We start from the raw sequence: 21,305 nt of genomic DNA, 5'->3' as shown, positions 1-21,305 counted from the left end.
CGAAGGAGGTTTCATTGGGAGCGTATGGCGATGCCGATGGACCAGACGCAGATGACGGCGTGGCCCAACAGGCGATTGGGAGAGCATGACAAAGGTCGCTAGAACAGTTTATGCAGTATCCAGGGAGACATGAAGGTTACAAGCAGTGTATTAGACCTCATGAGTAGAGGTAGAAGATCACTTAGCTCTCATAATGCATCACAATACGTCGTTAATGTGGCTATGTTCATTTCTCATTCGCTGTGGTATCTCTAGTCGAACGCAAACACGAAAAGCAAGGAAACAAAGCTAGGCAAATAGGAGGTCCTCGCCCGAAGACACGTCCTAATTCCATGAACTGCGCGAGAAGAACTAGAAACAGAAACGGCAACCAGAATAGAATACATCCGTGGAGAGACACTGCCTTGATACCAAGAATTCAGTCACGACTCCGTTTAACGCGCTCGCTGCTCTCAGAGTCAGCAGGCCCTCGTGCGTCCCTCTTCCTCATCGCAGTACGCTCCTGCTCTTCAGTAGGCTCAGCGGGCTCTTCTCGCAACCGCTTCTGGACTTGCGCATTGTCATCGTGCTGGATGTCAGTGAGGCTGCGCTTGCCCTTGGAGGGAACTGCCGCTCCAGCCTCATCAGCCTGAGCCGAAGCAGTCGCTTGCCCCACAGCTAGGTTCTGATCAGCCCTCCGTTCGGCGATCGATTTTCCCATGTTGTTCAGGTCGCTCCAATGCATCTCCGTATCCTTCATGTACCTCTCGTACTGTTCCTGATCGTTCAACCTAACCCTCCAGCGGCTGTTTTTCTCGAAGTAATGGCGCTCCTCCGCCATCGCGAGATCTTTCATTTCGTCCCAGGTCAGGCCGCCATCACCATTCTCCGCAATCTTCAATTTAAGATTGCAGTCTGAGATGCTTTGGAAGAGAAGTTCGAGAGGTTCCTGGCGATGGGTGCGGCGTATTGTTCCATATGAGTCTTTCTCGACCTTTACATCTCGAGCAGCCAGGGCTTCCATACACCTCCATACAATCTCTTCGCTGCCACGAGGGCTCACGTCTTCTACGAGAGCTTGTATGATTTCGACGGTCTTTTCGACATCTATCATCGGCTTGCCGTTGCTGTCGCAAGCTTGGAACCGGGGTTGTTTGGTGAGATAATCCATCATGACTTCGATGTCTGATGATTTCTCGAATGAGATGTTGAACTGGCCTTCAAACATGTCTGAGGCAGAATTGAGTTTGTTTTGCTCGTTCTTGTTCATCATCTTTCTGCGCGCTTCGATCAGCAGTCCGATGAATTGGTCTTTGATCGAAGTCTCAGGAGGAGCGGGGAGACTAGCTGACTGCGCGATACTGCTGGCAGCAGTCTGGGAGGCGCCAATGTGCTTGCTCTTAGCAGCCTTTTGTGCGTATTCCTTCACCCTGGTGTATTCTGCATTAGTCATCAGACTGTTCTTCATGGCGAAGTCGAGGTCATTGGCTAGCCCTCTCGCAGACTCTGCTCCACCGATATATTTGATAATCTCGTCCCGAATTCGGTTTTGCTGCTTCTCTTGCACCATCTGTGGAAGTGCTTGTTTCAGGATGACGTGAAGATCAGGAAATAGTGCTAGCAGATATTCGGCTTTGCCGTTCGACCAATGGTTGCTTGTGTTTGCCTGGACCCTTAATCTCGCTCGTGATTCAGTAGTGGTCTCAGGCGGGGGCGCGTCGACCATGTTCTGCTCCTCGGTATCCACGCGGCTTGTGACTTGGACATCGTCCATATCGTCTTGTACCACGCTGGAGATATCGCGAGAAGCTGGCGGTGACTCTATCCCGTCCATGGTCTGGCCGAACTCTGCCCGCATGTTTTGAGAGTCGACCGGACGAGAATGAGTAAGTTCTGGGATGCAGACTTCCATCGCTTCGGTTTGCGATGCTGCTCCAAGGACGATCAACAGCTCACTAGTACTGACATCGCGGTCTGTGATATCTGTCGAGTGTGTCTGTTCATGGGTGTTGGGCTGGTTCTCATGTACACTGGAGGCGGTAACGTGGACGACGCCGTTGTTATCGTTGCCATCCTCGTTGGTGTATTCGGTAACGGGCAGATCTGTTGTACCGTTGTCATTCTGGGGGGCCCTTGTAGGCTCAATGAAGGATGATTGCTCTGCCGAGACTGCACCATCAGGCGCTTTGACTTCAGCAGGAGTGCTCTTGTTGCCACTGACAACGTCGTGTAATTGGGTGGAGTCTTCTACTCCGTCAATGACTTGGTCAAGCTCAGGAGACAGTGACGCCTCCGTAGTGCAGGTGCTATAACTGCTGACCGACGAGAATAGCGACGAGTCGTCGGATGAATCATCGGAGGATTCCTCGTCACTGGAGATGTCTGGTAAAGGAGTACTACTGGCGTACTCAAGGATGGATACCACGCGGGGTTCATGGAGAAGGATGCGCTCTTCAGCCTTCGAAAGGGACGGCAGTGGCTTCTTGCTCGCGACATCCAGATAGTACTCGTCAAAGGTTTGTTGAGGCTTCAGAACTTTGAAGGCGGTACATAGGTCCTCGAACACGTCTTTATGTTGCCCGGTAACGTTCTCGTACTGCTGGAGGTGTGACCGTGCGACAATAGCAGAGCGGCGTGATCTCTGGTTGCGAGAAGCCTTACGAGGTCTCGACCTGGGGGTCTGTTTTCCGTCAGTCTGGTGATTGCTCATGACGCGACGCAAGACTTACGGTGTTGTTGTCCGCCGGTGATGTCTCGGTGCGCATCGCTTCCTGAACTGAAGCAACGACGACCGGTATCATCTTGGCGAGCATCTGTTCCAGCGCGCCAGCCTCGTAGATCGGGCGGAGCGCGGCGAGTAGACGGGAAACAATGCGTTCCTCCATAGCCTCCAGATACTCAACCAAATGAGGGGACAAGGGACCGTCAAATGAGAAGACGGGGGCAGATTTTGTGGTAGCCATTGCAAGAAGATACAGTTCGATGGGAATAGAGGTGCCTGACAGAAGAATTGTGTGTAGTATTGCAAGAAAGTAGGTCAGACTCGCGGTGTGATACGACTGAGCGGGGTATTGTGACTAGAAAGGTCGTGAGAGCGACGCTTTGGCCAAGATATCGCGTGCGACAGGGATCTGTAGGACTGCAGCGACTGAATACCGACTTTCATTGAGCCAGTAATATCTTTGCGTGACTGAGTCCAGGTGAATGCGTCATAACAGCAAAACGTGCGAACGTGATATACCCAAATAGGATATTCCAGGCGTAGAGATCCAGCAATGTCCAATCAGAGATAGCGCTCGTAAAAATCTAAGAAGTGCGAGAGACGAAGCTGTGACTTGTCATCGACAATAGCAAGTCACCATACACAAGCGGTCATAAAAGCGGTAGCTTCAAGAAAGTGAAAGAGGAAGGGAAAGATACAGACGCATCTCTCTGACGTCAAGCCTTGGGATACATCGCGCATCTCATAGGCGAAACAACGCTCGAGGATAACGTCTTTGCCCTTTCCCAAGCAGCCCTGAGATGACAGAAGGGTGATCTTGTAGTAGATATAGTGACGACGCGAGTTGTAGCTTATAGGATGGTAGAGAATGTGCTACTATCCTTGATCTGATTACCGACACGCTGGAATACGAAAGAAGGGGTGATAGACTCTGAAGACACGATCCGTAGATGACATGGGATGAGACTGATGATATGTAAAGATGAACAGGACAATTAGAAACTTCTCCGCTCACGCACCTGCGTACAGGTGGCCCAGAGATAATGATGGTCAGGCAGCTAGGATTTCAAGCACTTTCAGCCAGATATCTGGGCTTAGACTCTCAATAGTGATCTATCGGCATCATGCCCTTCCTCTCACGCTGCCTGACAAAGTGTGCTATGAGACGACGCGTGCGGCCCATTGTCGCTTCGCTTACGTCAACTCGATCGTTCTCGGGATGGAAATAGCGGCAACGAATTGTAGGATCTGGGGATGGCGTCGTCGCGTGAAAGGTGCTTGAGATGGGGTGGCTGGAGAGACGCGTTGGAGTTTCGGTTTGGATCGAGCATTACGTCATATCTGAGTAATCATGCGTCCTCTCCTTACGCGCGACGCGACGCGACCCTCATCCCACCGTCCATCGCGATGCACGTCGACCTACAACGCAAACTAACGCCCGAGCGCGCCTCCACGTGAAGAAGACATTCATACTTTTCGCGAATCCTTGCAGACTCTTTGGCCACCGCGTCTTGCTTCCAACGCTGCTTTACTACAGCATCCTTTGCCCCACCTCACAATGATCATCAGTACAGCTTCGCAAAGTCTACTACATCCCAATGGTAGGTTTTGACCCATTTGTCTATCCTCTAGCTCTGGTTCGGACTTCCTGTGTAAGATGGTCTCGAGAGGCTTAACATAGCGTTTCGGGCTGCCGCATAGACTGGTAGGTGCTCGCTTCCATCTCCACGCAGCAGCCACGTCGATGTGTCAGCCAGCACCGCTCGGTATCTCTACGATCTAGTACTCCGATACACAAATATCGATTTGCGCGCCTTGTCTGACCTATCTGGTGTTGGCAGCCAAACATGGCCAACACGTAACACAAAAATAGCGGTATTCGGTGACGCTAGACCAGATCCAGCGATGCTTACACATGCTTACATTGCGCTGGTGGCTTCAATATCACACACCCCGTGCGGTCGATGGAGGTGTCGGGGTTTATCAGCTACGAAGTATAATGTGGTGTGTGGAACACTTAATCAAAGCTTCAACTCCAGTTACATGGCAATCTCGACAAGATGGTGAACGTCACCAATGCCAATGGCATCACCGGCGCCAACTTCGACGTGTTCGGCACTGATCGCGTTCTTCCTCGGGCAATGACAGCTTTCACAGCCATCGCGTGGTACAACTCGATTGAGCTCATCATCCTCATCTTCGTCGTATTCAGACGGTACACCGGACTATACTTCTGGAGCTTGATAGTAAACACACTCAGCATTGTGCCGTATGCGACAGGTAGACACAAGCTTCTGGAGTTGCAGTGGTGATGGCTAACTCAGTCTCCAGGGGCATGGATGAAACAAAACAGCGTTGCACATGACCCTCGCATTTACAATACGCTCCTCACGCTCGGATGGATATTGATGGTGCCCGGACAATCCATGGTTCTGTACTCGCGCCTACACCTGATATCGCCGAACCTCAGGCTTCTGCGATTCATCTTTTGGGTCATCGTTGTTTCAGCAGTATGTCTTTGCGTGCCAACCGTAGTCCTGAATCTACGGTTATTCACCAATCACCCAGAGCGATACCTTCGCGGCTACATGGTCATGGAGAAGATACAAATGACACTCTTCACCATCCAGGAGATCTCGATATCCTGCATCTACCTATGGGAAACCCGCAAGCTGATGCGCGTTATTTTCGACGGAAAGGCCAGGAAGTGGATGTGGCAGCTCGTCGCAATGAGCGTTCTCCTGTTGATACTGGATATTGCGCTACTCACAACGGAATTCTTGAACCTCTACATGATACAGACGACCTTCAAATCACTTGTTTACAGCTTCAAGCTTAAGATTGAGTTCGCAGTACTCAGTCAAATCGTTCGCGTCATCCAAGATCGTACGAACTCTAGCCGCTCAGACCTAACGCCCGCGTCGGATTTGGAGCGCCAACTCAACACCCGAAAAACAACGTCTAGTCAGGTGTCAGAGGTAGAGAGCTTGCAACACAATGTACCACTTGAGTGGCGCTTGTCGAGAGAGGCTACATCTTTTGTTTCACCAGTCGCGCTCACTATGGCGAAGGGACGTGAAGTCAAAAGTGCTAGATGTAGCGTCGTGTCTATAGACGCGATGTATCCTGGGAGGTTGGGATAATAGCGTGATAGGCATTCTTTGGTCGAGTGGACGACGGCGGTCGATCGACGCGAGGGATACGACTTGGAACTTGCTGCAGTTACGTATAGAAGCCTCCTAGACTTGTGAGCATTGGCGGGCGCTCCAGCCATTCTCAGCAAGGGCCTCACCTATTACCACGCGTCATTAGAACAGTCCGCAGTGTGCTTCATACCCTCGACCTTAGCAATGCTTCTTCGGCGTTGTCAGGTCAGCGTACCGCGACCAAGCTTTTTCTCTGGGCAGCGAGTCACGTCCTCGTTTTGAGCAAGATTGCGGAGCTCCAGTCCGACATGTCCGTGGTCTGCAGCTGCTCAGTGAAAACACAACTAAAGCAGGATATCGATGAGCTTTGGTTAGAGACTATGGCGACGGGCGCGCACGAGGTCGCTGTGTTTCCGGAAAGTTGCTAGAACTGTGGTTGAGAGCTACCATAACAGCGCTCTCAGTTTTGATACCGGACGGTGTCACAGGGATGGGGATGGTTTAATGTGGATGAATCATGTGAAGAGGAGACATGACATCGAGTTACTGTCATTATGGAGTGTAGCGAATCACAACTTATAACGCTATTGCAAAACTGTGAACATGCGACAAGGTTATCGGTAGTACATGCATCAGCTACAAAGTGTGCACATGTGTACCCGAAGGTGCTCGCAACATGTCTTGCCATGTCCTCTTCGCTGCAAGACAAGCCGCTGAGAAAACGTGGGTGGGCGCGAACCACATGTTGAACAAGACTTAGTAGTCAGGCATCCCATCACACCATTCCGCATCCTCCATGTACCACCAGGTACCCTCTTCTTTCCTGGCTGAAGTTTATCCAAGCTTGAAGGTGTCGCCACTCCAGCCATAGACACGCGCTAGCCGCCGTCCAAAGCGCTTGGCCATGATGTACGGAATGTCGCTGCCGGGATGCGGCTCGTGAAACTGTATGTTTCGATCAGCATCCAATGCATCTCCAGGTGCAAACTGCCAGGCTGAGCCCTGGAGCTTCTCAACTGAGAACCCGACGCGTGCCATAGCTCGCTTGAACTCGACCCACTTCACACCCTTGGGTAAGTCGCCAGTCTCGGAAGTGGGTGTATGAAAGAGCGTCTTGAAGACCTTGTGTGCGCGCTGGTCGACGAGAATGGTTGGCTGTGGGGTGGCAGTGGCGTTGCTATCGGGTGGCAGTGCAGCCAAGTCGTGGGCGACGGTAATAGTATCGCCGCGAGTCTTGGCCTTTGTCTTCTCCTCGATGGCCATGCGATCAAATGCGCCCGTAATCTCTAGCGTCTTGCTGTGTACCATGCGAGACAGCGGCTGGTACACATACTCAGGCTTCTCCTTTGGTGTGAGTTTGATGGCAACTGGATCGACCCAAGGAGGAGTCCGATAAACATCTCCACCTTCTTGTAGGCACTCTCGAATTAGTCGGTGTTGAGAGACGCCCGTCTGCTTCTCAAAGTATTCATCAATCATAGCCCAGAGCTGATCCAAGTTGGCCTCGGCTTGCCGTACAGCGTTAACGTTCTCGCGCGTCCTCCGCTTATGGACTGGATAGTTAAGCTTCTCCCTGAAAGGTTGTACAATTCCCATTGGGACAGCGTAATCATGGATCTTCTTGTTCCATTGTTGGAACTCCTCCACCTCGCTCAGCATCAATTGGTACGTACACGTGTGATGGCAACGTTCGGCCGCGACTTTTGGTGACTTCTCCCATAATGAAAACTGGCGAAGACATTCTGAGAGAACTGACGTATCCGTGATCAGGTTCAGAAGCCTACTGGACATCATACTGGTAGCTTCGGGGCTCGTTCGAAGTCGATGATCCAATCTTTCTAGAGCTAAAGAAACAAGTGCCGGAGTTGATAGGGTACTCATACCACTCAGTTCGTCCACTAAGTCTCTCTGTGCGCTGGAAAAAGGCTTCTTCGGTACGAAATGTACTTCTCCCGTTTCGGTATTGGTTTTGGGGTGTAGAAACTCGCGAATTCTTGGCGCATTGAATGTAACGTTGTCGAGCTTCGTCATAAGCACATTCTTCGTGCTTTTGACTGCTAGCCGCGCTTCCCCGACTATGTGAGCCTGATCATGAAGACTCATGTCGCTCTTCAAGACATCGGGAAGCTGTGCGACCCGACGATCAATCTCAGTCCAAAACGAAAACATGCTGTATGCCTCGTCGAGAATGTACATCATGCATGCACTCTGGTATCTGTCAATGCTACCTCGCTGAAAAGGCTGTAGCAAAGCGTCCTGATCTTTATAAGGTGCATGCTGCTCGAACTCCCACAGTGTATCCGCGAAGTAGCCTGGGTCTTCCCTCATTGCTCGAATGTGCTCTTTCTGCGCATCCAAGATAGCGCTGACGTAACCCTGGAGTCTTACGAAATTGACAGAGTCCCATCCAAGGTATGGTGCAGCCAGCAGGACATTAGAGAAAGTCGCATGTCCAATTTCATCATCCTCAAGCAAGTCTACCGGCGGAGGCTCGTCTTGGATTGGATGATCGAACAACTGCTCCCATGGAATGTCATGCAGAATGGCAGTAATACATTGAACCAGGAAGCTCAGTATGTACTCCTGCATCTTTAGCACTCGAATACTTGATCGTGCGCACATCTCGAAGTAGTCCTCGGTAGCGCGTGAGTCCTGTCCGGGGAGTCGATCTCGAATGATCTTGCCGTAAGTTGCTGGATCGGGGTCTCGGGAGAACATGATACCGACTCCTTCGCAGAACTCTAGATCGGTACATGGGACCGTCCTGCCTAGAACGAGAAACTCTTCCTCAATACATGCGAAGGTCCAAGGCAGTTTACGACCTCGTGCATTTATGAATGCAAGCAAGGGTCTGCTCTGTGTAAGACTTTTGAGGTTGACTATGCTGTGTCAGAAATGGCTTAGGGTATCTTCACGTAGGGCTTCAAACTCACTGAAAGGTATCGTGCTAGTCAGAGCCTGAGAAAGATGATCTTGAGGCATGTGTGGCATTATAGCGAGCAGTAAAGCACGACGTTTGTGGCGCGACATCTTGATCCATCTCTTTCTTATCAAGAGTTCGTGGCGAAGTACAATCATATTCAAGGCCTCGTAGTTGTCCGTGACCCGGTGGCCAAGTTTCGCAGCGTGATACTCAATGGCATCGATTGTCGAGGGCGCGACGGTTTCGTTCTTGTCTAGGATTTGCTCCAGTTGTTCGAGCGACATCGGTTCTGGTCTGCATTGCTTTGTTAGTGAGCTCACAAGAAATAATCGCGCTAACTCACTGCATGTCCAACGGCGGACCTGCGGTGGCTTCCATGGTTGCGACTGCCTTGTGGGGTAGCGTGGACGTTCGCAAAACTCTTCTGAAAATTGAGAAGTATTGAGCAAACGCGTTGGGCGGGGAAACGTCGCGCCGGCGGCGGTAGCAGTAGCAACAGGCCGCGCGGTCTACCCAAAGAGCAGACAATGACTCAGCGAGGTGAAGGCATAATAACCCAGAAATTGGACGCCGTCATCAAATTGATCTAGTGCGCAAGATATGCGAATGTCGCGTACAGTGATGTACTGAAAGTGAAGGTGAGTAATGTGCTTCATCTAAGCTACCATTTTGGGTTCTCACCTTCTGGTCGCAAGATCAGTGAGAGGATACCTACCTAAAGGTCGCGCAACTTGCAGCCAGCCGGCAAAAAGAACTTCTAAGGACAGGGAGGCCCTTGATAGGTTTCGATGTTGGATTTGAGGAGTAAGGCGATGTGTAGAGATACCTTATACGAGCGCTGAAGATGCGGCCTTTCCACGAGGAACTCGGCCCACCGATAGCGCTCAGAATACATATCCTCTCTCATACATGAATGAAGGCATACGTGCGCTTCCAGGTGCGCGTAATGACCAGATAAGGCATGTTCGTGGTGAGTGTAGAGGGTCTCGCATGACGTTGGTTCAGGTGAGACGATGTCGTTGATGCTCGAGAAGCGCAGAGATGTCGCTGACCCAAACAGGTATGCCGCCTGTTACCTTCTCTTCAGATAATCTTGACTTGTCGAATGGGTAGTGCTTCGAGGAAATCGCTGAGCATCTTGCAACCATCTTCTCCAGACAATCCGAGCCTCCGTTTTGGTTCGATCTCGATATTGATAGTTCCCATTCTCTTGAAGCTGCCATCGGTCAACTCTCGCAAAACAAGCCCAAAACAACGGCCACCGAAATTTGGGCAAATCTTCATCAGAATACTGGTGAAGGTGTCTCCAATCGTGACAGGCGGGTTATCGGTGGCCCAATCGAAGTCCATGAACGCATCACACGACTTCTTCACTTCATTGCCCTCACATGGGGGACGTATAATCTCCATACAATCACCATACAGGACTTCTGGTTCAAGAACCTGCTTGAGTCGAGTCATGCATATGTGGCCCTCTAGAGTGATACTGGCATTCGTGACTTCGCCGATATGAGCCGGCCCGACCCGAGTAAAGGATAAGTCAAGTAGCCTCAGAGACGGAACGGTCGATCCGCTGTTCCAGCGAATATTGTCTCGCGAGGACGGCCACGACCACGTTGGAATGGAGTTTGGAAGACGCGGCAGCAAAGGAATACCTGAGGCATTGTAGGCGTACCAGAGCAAATCGGAAAGCAGACTGCTTGTCCACATACCAGCAACGTATGTATCTTCTTTGCGCCATTGCAGTTCTCGTTCAGCTATAGCAGCAATTGCCGGTAACCGATCGTTCTCGTACGTCAACTTTAAACCGGAATAGGTAGTGACTATTTGATGCCAGCGGCTGACTGGATCGTCATTGGATTCCCAAATTCTATCAGTTTTCCAGCGTTGTTCGATAGTAGAGCCGCCTTCTGTCATGAATACAGTAGGGCATTGCCAATACATCTGCATAGTGAGTTAGTCGTTCGACATAGTACCCTAAACGAGCAAAAGACGATCTTTCCTGTTTCTAAGCTGCCAATTCGGCTCAAAGATACCCCGGTACCGTTCCGTGAGTCAAATACTATGGGTGTCCCAAGGATGCGAGCACTATAGCTTACCTGATCTTTGCCAAAATGAACCATTCGTGGCGATAAGAGTCGCTCTTGATACACCCAAGCCCTAGTCAGAAGCGGAAAGCCCTTAGAAGGGAACTTAGGGAGAGGGAACCTGTCCGGTTTCTCCCGTACGTATAGCTCGCAATTCCTTAATTTCTGGGCTTTAAATCTTTCCCGGTCTAACGCGAACAGACCAGAGTGGCTGTTGCTAGCCGTTGTAGCTGCAATGGTAAGATGAGCCTGTTCATAGATATTTGCCATCGATGCTGCTGCTTCTTCCCAGTCGTCTCTGTCGTCCTGCATGATGCCTGAACATACGAGCTAAAGTTGCCTATGTTACATGGTGATGACGGGGCAGGATAACTTACAGCAGGCGTCAATCCAAACAAACCTAATACCAAGCCTCTTGCATAGTTGAGCCGCGTGTGCGAAGGTTTTCGGCAGCTGACCGATAACTATACCGTCCCTCAGACGCCCGAAAGACGTCTTGTCCAATCTAATTTGTGGGACCTGTTGCGCCCCAGCAATGGCTCAGACAAGCGTACATGGCTGGTGTGTTGACTCTTTCGCGAAGATAAACATGCGCACCTTCTATCTCGAGGATTCGTTTCGGAAGTGGTGTGATCTTACGTCCAGCGCAATCACTATGATGCTCAACACAGGTTTCAATCCAATTGTGCAATGTTTGCAGAGCTCGGTCTGACGACGTGTCTTCCGATGGCAGTTTCCTTGTAGGTATGCGTGTTCTCCAGCGCGAGTAATTGCGCGCGACCTTTGATGTCTGACCTGTATGAGAGTTAGAAACCACAGACTCAAATCGAATTCTTAGCCCTTTCACCCAAAAGACAGTCCACTCACAGACACCCTGGATTCTCAGGTCTATCCTAGGGCGAAAGCGTGATCAATCGAATACCCATTCCTCTCACCAAAACGAGACATGCACACATTTACACGACTCACCTTCCAATTGAAATAGCTCCAGCTCTGCTTCGCAAAGCTCTGACTCGTTAGACCCCTCGCCTGCATCCAGGCCTGGCCGATAGATGATTGTTATTGGCTCCTCTCCCGGTAGCACTTCAATCTGATCGATGTTATCAATTGATAGTCGCCCACTGCTGTAGGAAACGATAGCGTCAAGCACAATGTTACAATTATGGCAACCAGCAGCAGCCCCGAGTCGAAGTCCCGAGATAGTGTTGAGACTCGGGATTGGGTCTGGCTTCTTTACGGCTTCCCTAGAACCCCTTCTTCTTCGAAAAAACAGATACTTCGACGTGAATAGGTTTCTCGTACAACAACCCTTGTGGCTTTTCTCAATCTTCTCGGTTTGGGCGACAGACGGCGCAAGAACAGTCGAATCCAAATTCGCCGTACATTCCTCAGTCGTGTCCACGGATCCACTATCCAGATCCTGGGTATCCATCGCGATAAGGGATCGGAAGCCAAGAAACGTATAGGCCAGCAAAAGAGTGAAAACGAAGCTGCGATAGAAACAATCCCATTGCGCTCAGGAGGATAGCAGCCAGGAGGCCGCCAAGAGGCGGGGCAGCATGCATCCTCGCGGCACGGGCGATGATGCAGTCCTGTGGCACATGCTGATTGCAGGTTCCGATGCCGGTGACCGCGTCGGGAGCGGTTGCTTGTATTCCCTGGTAGAACGATGAAGGTCTGGAGAGACTGATTGTGACGGTAGGATGGACGAGAAGGGGACGCGGTAGGTGTACGCGCTAAAACGCGCCAGCCATCCAAGGCTCTTTCCGTCACCGAGGAAGGAGCGTTCGCAGTCTTCAACAACTCCATCATCGCACATTGGCGAACACCTTCTCGCACAGTATACTAATTCATTGATTCGTCTATCATAGACGCGTTACTTCATATATGTCATCCCCAGTCATCTTTACCAGCATTCCACTCGCGTGTTGGCCTTCCATTTCCTCCCCCCTTCCCAACAAACAATAAACATATCAGAACTCCACCGACGCCTTCGTGTGGCTCATTTCGAGCATATATAGGCGTGAAAATAGTGATAAGAGAAATGCAAATGATATACGAGAAGCAAAGTTCCGTCCGACACCATACCCCGTTGCGTTCCTCATGCGCAGAGCAGATGTTCCTTCCCTCAGCCCAACTATAGTATCTCCTTCAGCTTCTCCTTTTGTGCGCTGGTCAAGCTCGTGGGGAACTTGATCTTTACGCCGACGATGAAGTCGCCGCGATCTGAGGGTTTCTTGGACTTGGGCATGCCGAGGTTGGGATATCGTTCTGTCCAGGTAGGACCTGTGGGACCGCCGCTGCCAACGCTGAGTTGTTTGCCGTCGATGGTTTGGACGGTTCGGCGCCAGCCGGTGAGGGCTTCTTTGAGGTCGATTTCGATTGTGTGTTTGACGTCGTCGCCTTCGCGGGTGAACATTGCGTGGGGTTTCTGTGGCGTCGTTAGTACCGGTCTTTGCGTAAATTGGGAATGGAAAGACTTACCTCAGAGACGATGAAGTGCAGATCTTGTGTGCCACCCTCTACCTGGTCGCCGACGTCTGAGAACTTGATCTTGCTGCCAGCCTTCAGCCCCTTCTTGATGGGTACCTCCAGAATCCGGTCTTGCGTGCTTTGCTTGCCGGTACTCTGGTCGTATGTCTTGCGCTTGATCTTGAGCTTCTTCGTGGTGCCATTGTACAGCTCCTCCAAGCTCACCGCAAGCGGCTTCTCCACGACTGTGACTTCAGGCTCTGGTGCTCGTCGTCCGCCGCGGAACCGGCCGCCTTTTCCACCTCCACCGCCGCCACCGCCCATACCACCACCCATTCCGCCAGGCATACCGCCCATACCAAAGCCGCCAAAGTCAAAGTCATCACCGCCGGCGCCGCTGTTGCGCATGAACTCGCCAAAGATGTCGTCGGCGTTGGAGAAGTTGAAGCCGTTTCCGCCGCCGCCGCCCGTCGAGAAGTGGAACGAGCGTGTGCCGCCAGGCATGCCACCCGAAGATGCGAAGGGGAAGCCTCCGCCGCCTCCTGCGCCCGCGAATGGGTTACCACCAGCACCTCCAGCATCTTCAGGGTGTGGTACGCCGCCGCGTAGTATGAATTCGAGCCCGTATTGATCGTACGTTTTGCGCTTCTCGGGGTCGGAGAGGATCTCGTAGGCTTGTGAGCATTCTAGATGTGCTGTTAGCATACTCTATCCAGTCTATATGAGCTAGTGAGGCAATGTGCATACCTTTGAACTTCTCAGCAGCTTGCGGGTTGTCCTTGTTCTTGTCGGGGTGCCACTTCAGCGCCGCCTTGCGGTATGCTTTCTTGATCTCATCTTGCGTCGCGGTTTCTGATATGCCTAGAACTCAGTCAGTAATAGTTCATGTATCTACCCGAGACCTCGACCACCCCGGGCCCTGGCATGCCGCGTCCTGGCAGGGCAAGGCGGTGGAGGGGCACATCCGAGGCAAACGTACCTAATGAATCGTAGAGCTTGGACTCCTTGACCATTTTGAAGTCCGTTGATTAGAAAAGAAGGGTATCTCGTGTATGCGCAAGTAGTGTTTGTAAGCTTCTTTGGGGGCAGCTTATGAGGTTGGGTCGCATTTATCACTCGAGCTCTGGATGTCTCTCCACTTGTCAAACGACGCTAGCGGTGACGTCGAGCCCTGACGCGGAGCGAACACAGGGAAGGTTCGAGAAGCTTCAACCACAATGCCATATCCCGACCATCACAAACTCTGATGCCGTGTATCATGCGCTTGGCATCAGAATTAGAAACCTGAATTCGTCGCACAGGGATCGTATCGAATCGACGTATGTAGCAATGAGCTGGCGCGCTCCACCTGACGACGCGCGCTTGCCGTTCCTCGTGGTCTTCCTTGACGCGCCCCGCTCTTGCAGTCTAAGAAGCTTCACTTCAACACGTGAAGCCTCGCAGCTGAAATGAAGTCGCTATGCGTTAAAATTGTATGATTTACGGTTCCGGGTATGCCGAACGCGTCATTGCGTTGCGAGCTTACATCTCAACTGACAGCTTGAGGCCGTTTTTCAGTAACTATTTCACGATGCGATGATACAGCGCCAGCTCAAGCACGCCGCCAAAGTTCTTCGAATCCACTGGCTAGCCAGCAACTACCTGAGGACGTTTCTAGCCTAAATGCAAGACATATCATCATGGGTTTCGCGACACCGTTGCACCAAATACACTGCCTTGACCTTTTGGCGTGCACATCGAAGTTACATGTCAAGTCTCAGACTGGTGTTAATCCATCACAGAAGTCATCAGTACAGCTTATAAGAAGCACTGCGCATCAATGACAGCCACGTGAAAGGATCAGAAATGTGAAATTTAAACAGTGAATTGAACATGTCTAGCGATACGCTATGTCGCACTTCAACACGCAATCGACCACCTTTGTTGCAGAAAGCTTCGACGCGCCATAAAACGCCAGCATGCCCATGATCCCTAACGCCATTTTTCCGGTATGCTACATTAAAGAAGCTGGTATCCAAGGATAGAGTAGTAGTAACTATGACATGTACACGGTCCTGGTGTACAGCGCTTGTACAGGCAACAGCGATGCGCGCTGTCGCTTTTTGGTTCGGACGTCCATCGTTCATAACTGATCGTTTAGTCGGAGTCGCTGTCAGAATCACCCTTGCTCTTCTTCTTGTCCTTCTTGGCAGCCTTTTCGGCCTTCTTCGCAGCCTTCTCTTCCTTCTTCTTGCGCTTGCGCTCGGCCTTGTCCTCATCAGCCTCGTCGTCACCGTCACCGCGGCTCTTGCGCTTCTTGCTCTTCTTGTCGGTCTCAGCTTCCGCTTCGGCCTCTTCAGTACCGGTAAGACCCGTCGCTGGGATGGCAGGAGCGGCGAGGACCTCAGAGGTCGAAGTCGTCTGGGCAAGGGGAGCAGAAGCGCCGTCGACGTCGTTCCTGTTGAAGTCCTTGTACTCAGCGTTCCACTTGGAAGGAGTCTTGTCGTTGGGGCGACCGAATTTCTGAGCATGTCAGTATAGCACTCGCAAACCTGAAGTTGATTACCTACGTCAAGAGTGCCAGCCTCCTTCATCTTCTTCTTCTCGGTGGCAACTGGGCCCATGCCCCACCTCCTGGGGTAAAGGTCGCGCTCCATAATGACACGCTTGATCTTCGCAACAACACCGTGGTCGCACGATGACATCTCGACAGCCGACATTTGCGCGTAAGCGAGCGCGATGGCCTCACCCTTGGTGGTCATGAGGACGATCTCCTCGTGGATCTCAATGCCCTTCTCGAATCGCAGGAGACCGGGAAGCATGAGCTTAGCACCGTAGCAGATGGCGTTGACAGAGCTGTCCTTAACCACGATACGCTTGTAGCTCATCAACAGACTCTCCAAAGGTGCGATGACCTTGCGCAGGTAAGCCTCGTCGCGGTTGTTGTCGTGTAGCCATTGGGCATCGAGAACGTCGTGCAGAGTGACCAAGTCCTTGGTCTCGTCCATGGCTCCACTCCTGACACGGCGGAGCTCCTGCATGTGGGCGCCAACACCGAGCAAAAGACCAAGATGCACGCAAAGAGTACGGATGTAGGTTCCAGCCTCGCAGCTGACCCAGAAGACACCGAGCTGCCTCTCGTTGTCAAACTCGTATAGCTTGCTCTCGTGGATGGTTCGGATACGGAGTTGACGCTTGACGGCGGAAATGAGCGGGGGGCGCTGGAAGAGAGCTCCGGTGAGCGTCTCGAGGGCACGCGCAAATTGCGCCTCGCCTCCAGGGAGCTTGTCGTGCATGCGAATGACGCAGACATACTCCTTTCCGGCTCCCTGCTGGGACTTGACGAGACGGGTAGCGCGATCAATGCAGACGATGAGGCAACCAGTGACCTTGGGGTCGAGGGTACCACTGTGACCAGTCTTCTCGACTCTTTGGCACGCGTTAGCTGAAGGCGCTTGGAAAGAAAAGTCACGAGTGCTTCCTACCTCAGCATGCGCTTGATCCATGACACGACTTCGTGAGAGGATGGGTTGGAAGGCTTGTCGAGGTTGATGACACCGGAGCTAATGTAAGACTTGAGGTCTCGCGACAGCGGTGTGCATCCATTTGGGATGGGAGTGTAGTGCGATGTGCGAACGAGCACTGTACGCGCATTAGCAAAGCATTCTGGAGCTATGGGGAAGCTGCAGCATACGGTCGCTGTAGTTTTTGAGCAGGAGCGGCCAGTCGCTCGTGTCGATGGCAGGCGCAGCCGCCGCTGGCTTGATCACATACGCGTCGGGGTCGGTCTGCACGAGAGCCATGGCGATTATTGTGTCGAGGGTTGGTGTTGCAATTGGCGATGCGATGTTCTCGAACTTTTTCACAGCAGACAGTATTTTCGCGCCGCTCAAGCTATTGGACGCTATTGGGCGCTAAAGAACGCTTGGACCACCACGCCGGATCTTTGTCGGACCGTTGTCTAACACGCATCAGATGTTCGCTAGACAACTATGTTCAGGAGCGATTTCGTTATGGCGACCTACAAACAAGTCAGATGTACAACACGCTGCGATGTTATTGTGGATTTATTGAATATCAAGTGTGTATTATACGCCGCCTGCAACTACAATGCGCTCTTTCTGCGCAGTAATCTACTTCCAACTCTGATGATTCTAGTTCACTACTTGTCCGTGCTCGTTGCTGTGCAACGTGGTGATATCTCCACTGCGGACGCCCTGTCTCTCGTTCAAGATCTCGTCATCTCCTGTACTGCGCAGCGTGGTGCCGTCCATCTTGCCATCGACACCGCGCCTAACACCAGGCTCGACCAGACTGCCCGCTCCACTGGGCACATTTGGCCAGAACTCCTCTTCAGCGTCTAACAGGGCCCTCCAGATAGGATCGATCCTGCTCTTGACCTCTGCCCATCTTGCATCATCTCGGTCAACAGCGTCGCTTACACCCTCGTTGACAATGCGCTCAAGCTGCTCAACGAACATGAGGAAGTCGCGATTTGACCAGTTGGGAATGAACTCTCTGCGCATCGCACCGCCGTCTTGGTCGTTATCGTAGTTCCGAGGAGAAGACTGGGCGTCTTGTCGGCGGGCCCACGACCAGGCCTCGTAGTATACCTTCTCGGTCGACCATAGTAGAATGGCGCCTTCGAGCCATGGCATGAATGTGTTTGGTTGTTGGGAAGAAACACTAGCGAACAGTGCTTCATAGCGACGGAGACCTTCGGATTTGACGTTCTCCTGGAGTGGTGACGGAGGAAGATCGATCTTGTAGATCTCAGCAACTTCTTGGAAGAACCGCAGCTCCCTCTCTCCATTCTTGATAGCAGATTCTAACCACGCAATGAATCGCGTGGGAATGTCTGGCTCCTCACCAGGTGCAGTCGTCGACTTGTGCGTACTGCGGATGAGGTTGAGGGTGTGGTTGATAGTAGCAAGATAACCTTGAAGGTACTGCCTGTCGTTTGCGAGCCATTGTGCAATCAAAGGCTTTGGTAGGGTGCCCTTGGCGGCACGCTCGAGGAAGGGATGTCTTGTAACGCGGAGCAATTGTTCGTGGTTGATGGCGAGGAGATGAGTTGTGACTGCCCAAGGGACGTTGGTGGGGTCGATGTCGCTCTTGCTGGCCCAGGTTCCGGGGTGGTGGTGAGGCATGGTAAGTATCGTTCGCGTAGGATCTGTGTTATCTGTATTGAACGGTGTATGTATTCGATGAGGTACATCCTGCGGCTCTGGCGGGGTAGCAAGCTACTTATATGCTACATGAGAGATGCCTGCCAAGCGACACGATGGCTCCGAGGGGTCACAATTACGTGTTGAGGCTGAGGGTACAAGAGCGTGTGGCGTTGCCAAGTAGGATTGATGGTGTTGAATGTACGCATGACGTCGGACAAGGACCATCGGAGTTTGCGACGCTCTGAGTGGTGCAGGCGTACGGCAAACCGGAATCTAGAAACCCAACTCGGAACTTGGCAGTTGAATTCGCAGCGGAACTCTTGGCATCGAACAATTTAGAACTTATCCAAGCTATACTCTGTGGCTGAAGCAAGGCGGACTGCTTGGCGCATGACGATGCCGCCACTTTTGGCCTGCTGCTGGTGTGATGGTTTGAAGGTGCCGGACAAAGCTCGGGCAGTGAGATTAGTATACAAGGTCACGCGACCGAGATTTTGAGTTAAGGAACATGGTGTTTGCCGGTTAAATTGAACTTGTGCCGGCATATTGCCAGTCGTTCGATGGTCACATTGCTTCGTCGAACGCGGATGCTCGGTGGCTGTGATTCGTAAGACGAGCGGACGTGGTGAAAGGGAAGAGAAGTCTACACGATTCAATGTAAATAGAAGGGTATTGGTAAGGGCAAGGGACTTTGAAGATGGTTTTGTAGCTATTAGTGAGATGGTAATGAGTGAAGGTGTCCCGAAACCTCGGTCGCCTGTGTTAGCGCGGCGCGTTATACTGCAGCCTCCACCTCGAACTTTCCTGCGACTGACCGTCGACGCCAAACCTAGCCCAGACCAGCGGGCTATCCACACAGCACGATCATGGAATTCTCTGCAGACGACGAGCAGGCTCTCAAGCAATACTTGCCCAGCGAATTTGGAAAAAAAGATGGCTCCGTGAACGTCGAGGCGCAAATCGAGCGCGCGCGTAGGCCAGTGGTGGATGAGAGCAAGCAGGCGAAGAAGGAGAAAGGGTCGGACGACGAACAAGATTCGGACGATGACGATAGTGACATGAGCGATGAGGAGGATGAATACCCAGTCTCTCACGAACTGGTCATCAAGACGCACGATCGCGCAGTCACGACGATCGCGCTCGATGCATCCGGTACGCGGCTGGTAACTGGAGGGAACGACTGCACACTCAAGCTGCACGACCTTAGCGCACTTACCCCGAGTACTATCCGCGCATTCAAAACGGTCGATCCTTTCACCACCAAACCCTCGCAAACCGCCGAGTCGCATTCGATACACCAGGTTGTGTTTGGCCCACACTCTGGAGGCCAATTCCTGTGCATTACTGCAACGTCACAGGCGAGACTGTTCAGCAGGGATGGAGAGCTTATATCAGAGTTTGTCAAGGGCGACATGTACCTGAGGGACAAGCACAACACAAAAGGACACACGGCAGAAATCACAAGCGGCGCGTGGCACCCCACGAATCGCGACCGCTTCGCTACAGCAGGCACAGACAGTACAGTGCGGATATGGGACGTGAATAAAAGGATGAAGCAGGAGGAGGTCATCGTACACAAGTCAAGAGCTGCTGGTAGCGCGGGCATGACAAGGATGACGGCCATTGCATGGGGCGCCGCAGCCGAGGGAGGGAGCAGTATGCTGGTGTCAGCAGCACTAGACGGAAGTCTCGTCATGTGGGGTGGTGAAGGACCCTACCACAGGCCGACAGCAGAGATCAAAGAAGCGCACGCGAAAGACACATGGACGAGCGGACTGGATATCAGTGCAGATGGCAGGCTGGTGATCACGAGAGGAGGGGACGACACCATCAAGTTGTGGGACACAAGAAAGTTCAAGACGCCTCTCAACACCACGTCGCATCCGTCAACGTCTTCACAATATCCCACATCGAATATCAAGTTTGCGCCTAATTCTCAGAGCATAGTCACAGGATCAGAGACCGGGCACCTCCACATCCTCAACCCAGCCACACTTCGCCCGGAGCTGGTCACACCAGTCACGCCAGGCTCTCCTCTGATAACGGTCAATTGGCATCCCAGGCTCAACCAAATCCTCACAGGTTCGGCCAATGGTCAGACAACAATCCTCTTCAATCCCAAGCTGTCCAACGCCGGTGCTCTTACCATCCTCAGCAAGGCACCCAAGAAGCGACACCTCGATGACGACCCGTCCCTCACCGTAGACATGGACCCGCTCGGTATGGCTGGTGAAGCACATGATCCTTCTGGCAATGCTGCCTCATTCTCCGCACGCCATCCTACCATCGGTCTCACAGCCTCGGGTAAGAGCCGCGACCCACGGAGACCGCATATCCCAGCTACAACACCTTTTGCCAAGTCAACGCCCGACCAGAAGTATGTCATGGAACAGATTGAAGGCAGTGATATGAGGGACGAGGATCCTAGGGAGGCGCTGCTCAAGTATGCGCTGAAAGAGGGAGAGAAGGCTGTCTTTACCGGCGCGTGGGAGAAGACTCAACCCGTTGGAATCTACAAGGACTACGACAGTGAGGAGGACGAGAGGGAGAAGAAGAAGGCAAAGCGGTAGCCGAGCCGGGGCTGAATACCGACTTGGGATCCCTACAAGGGATGTTTGTATCATAGCGAAATATACCCAATGGCACAGAGACTATGGATTAGTCAAGCTACCTATCATACCATACAATGATCACGGGTAAAACTCCTAAGACACCAGATGCGGATGAAGACTTGGGCACCATGGGCGCACGTGTCAGCGCCCCTTATCATCCGACCTTGGTTCCTTCGAAGCTACCCAGGCAGGGCTACACTAGCGTAGCCGCGTC

General features: G+C 52.2%; 7 protein-coding genes across 7 annotated transcripts; 2 read left to right on the top strand and 5 right to left on the bottom strand.

Annotated features, from left to right (window-relative positions):
* Window positions 1–418: 418 nt before the first annotated feature.
* Window positions 419–2,942, bottom strand: J4E92_002839 (uncharacterized protein; the record flags this gene model as incomplete). Its single annotated transcript, XM_051494239.1, has 2 exons — window positions 419–2,659; window positions 2,709–2,942. The coding sequence occupies 2 exons, from the start codon at window positions 2,940–2,942 to the stop codon at window positions 419–421; spliced, it is 2,475 nt and encodes an 824-aa protein (XP_051355918.1).
* Window positions 2,943–4,761: 1,819 nt separating this feature from the next.
* Window positions 4,762–5,844, top strand: J4E92_002838 (uncharacterized protein; the record flags this gene model as incomplete). Its single annotated transcript, XM_051494238.1, has 2 exons — window positions 4,762–4,981; window positions 5,033–5,844. The coding sequence occupies 2 exons, from the start codon at window positions 4,762–4,764 to the stop codon at window positions 5,842–5,844; spliced, it is 1,032 nt and encodes a 343-aa protein (XP_051355917.1).
* Window positions 5,845–6,681: 837 nt separating this feature from the next.
* On the bottom strand, window positions 6,682–9,118 carry J4E92_002837 (uncharacterized protein; the record flags this gene model as incomplete). Its single annotated transcript, XM_051494237.1, has 3 exons — window positions 6,682–8,726; window positions 8,781–9,064; window positions 9,114–9,118. 3 exons carry the CDS (start codon window positions 9,116–9,118, stop codon window positions 6,682–6,684), a joined length of 2,334 nt encoding a protein of 777 aa, XP_051355916.1.
* A 3,876-nt stretch (window positions 9,119–12,994) lies between these two features.
* Window positions 12,995–14,342, bottom strand: J4E92_002836 (uncharacterized protein; the record flags this gene model as incomplete). Its single annotated transcript, XM_051494236.1, has 4 exons — window positions 12,995–13,288; window positions 13,342–14,015; window positions 14,077–14,190; window positions 14,309–14,342. The coding sequence occupies 4 exons, from the start codon at window positions 14,340–14,342 to the stop codon at window positions 12,995–12,997; spliced, it is 1,116 nt and encodes a 371-aa protein (XP_051355915.1).
* Window positions 14,343–15,465: 1,123 nt separating this feature from the next.
* Window positions 15,466–17,111, bottom strand: CBF5 (centromere/microtubule-binding protein cbf5; the record flags this gene model as incomplete). Its single annotated transcript, XM_051494235.1, has 4 exons — window positions 15,466–15,831; window positions 15,879–16,737; window positions 16,794–16,950; window positions 17,003–17,111. The coding sequence occupies 4 exons, from the start codon at window positions 17,109–17,111 to the stop codon at window positions 15,466–15,468; spliced, it is 1,491 nt and encodes a 496-aa protein (XP_051355914.1).
* Window positions 17,112–17,462: 351 nt separating this feature from the next.
* On the bottom strand, window positions 17,463–18,458 carry J4E92_002834 (uncharacterized protein; the record flags this gene model as incomplete). The annotated part of the gene is made up of 1 exon (XM_051494234.1): window positions 17,463–18,458. One exon carries the CDS (start codon window positions 18,456–18,458, stop codon window positions 17,463–17,465), a length of 996 nt encoding a protein of 331 aa, XP_051355913.1.
* An 887-nt stretch (window positions 18,459–19,345) lies between these two features.
* J4E92_002833 (uncharacterized protein) lies at window positions 19,346–21,049 on the top strand (the record flags this gene model as incomplete). The annotated part of the gene is made up of 1 exon (XM_051494233.1): window positions 19,346–21,049. The coding sequence occupies one exon, from the start codon at window positions 19,346–19,348 to the stop codon at window positions 21,047–21,049; it is 1,704 nt and encodes a 567-aa protein (XP_051355912.1).
* Between the last annotated feature and the right edge of the window lie 256 nt (window positions 21,050–21,305).

Source organism: Alternaria infectoria, assembly GCF_024043175.1.
Source record: "Alternaria infectoria strain BMP 0036 chromosome Unknown scaffold_3, whole genome shotgun sequence".
NCBI classification, from domain to species: domain Eukaryota; kingdom Fungi; phylum Ascomycota; class Dothideomycetes; order Pleosporales; family Pleosporaceae; genus Alternaria; species Alternaria infectoria.
This window is presented reverse-complemented; position numbering and strand designations above follow the sequence as displayed.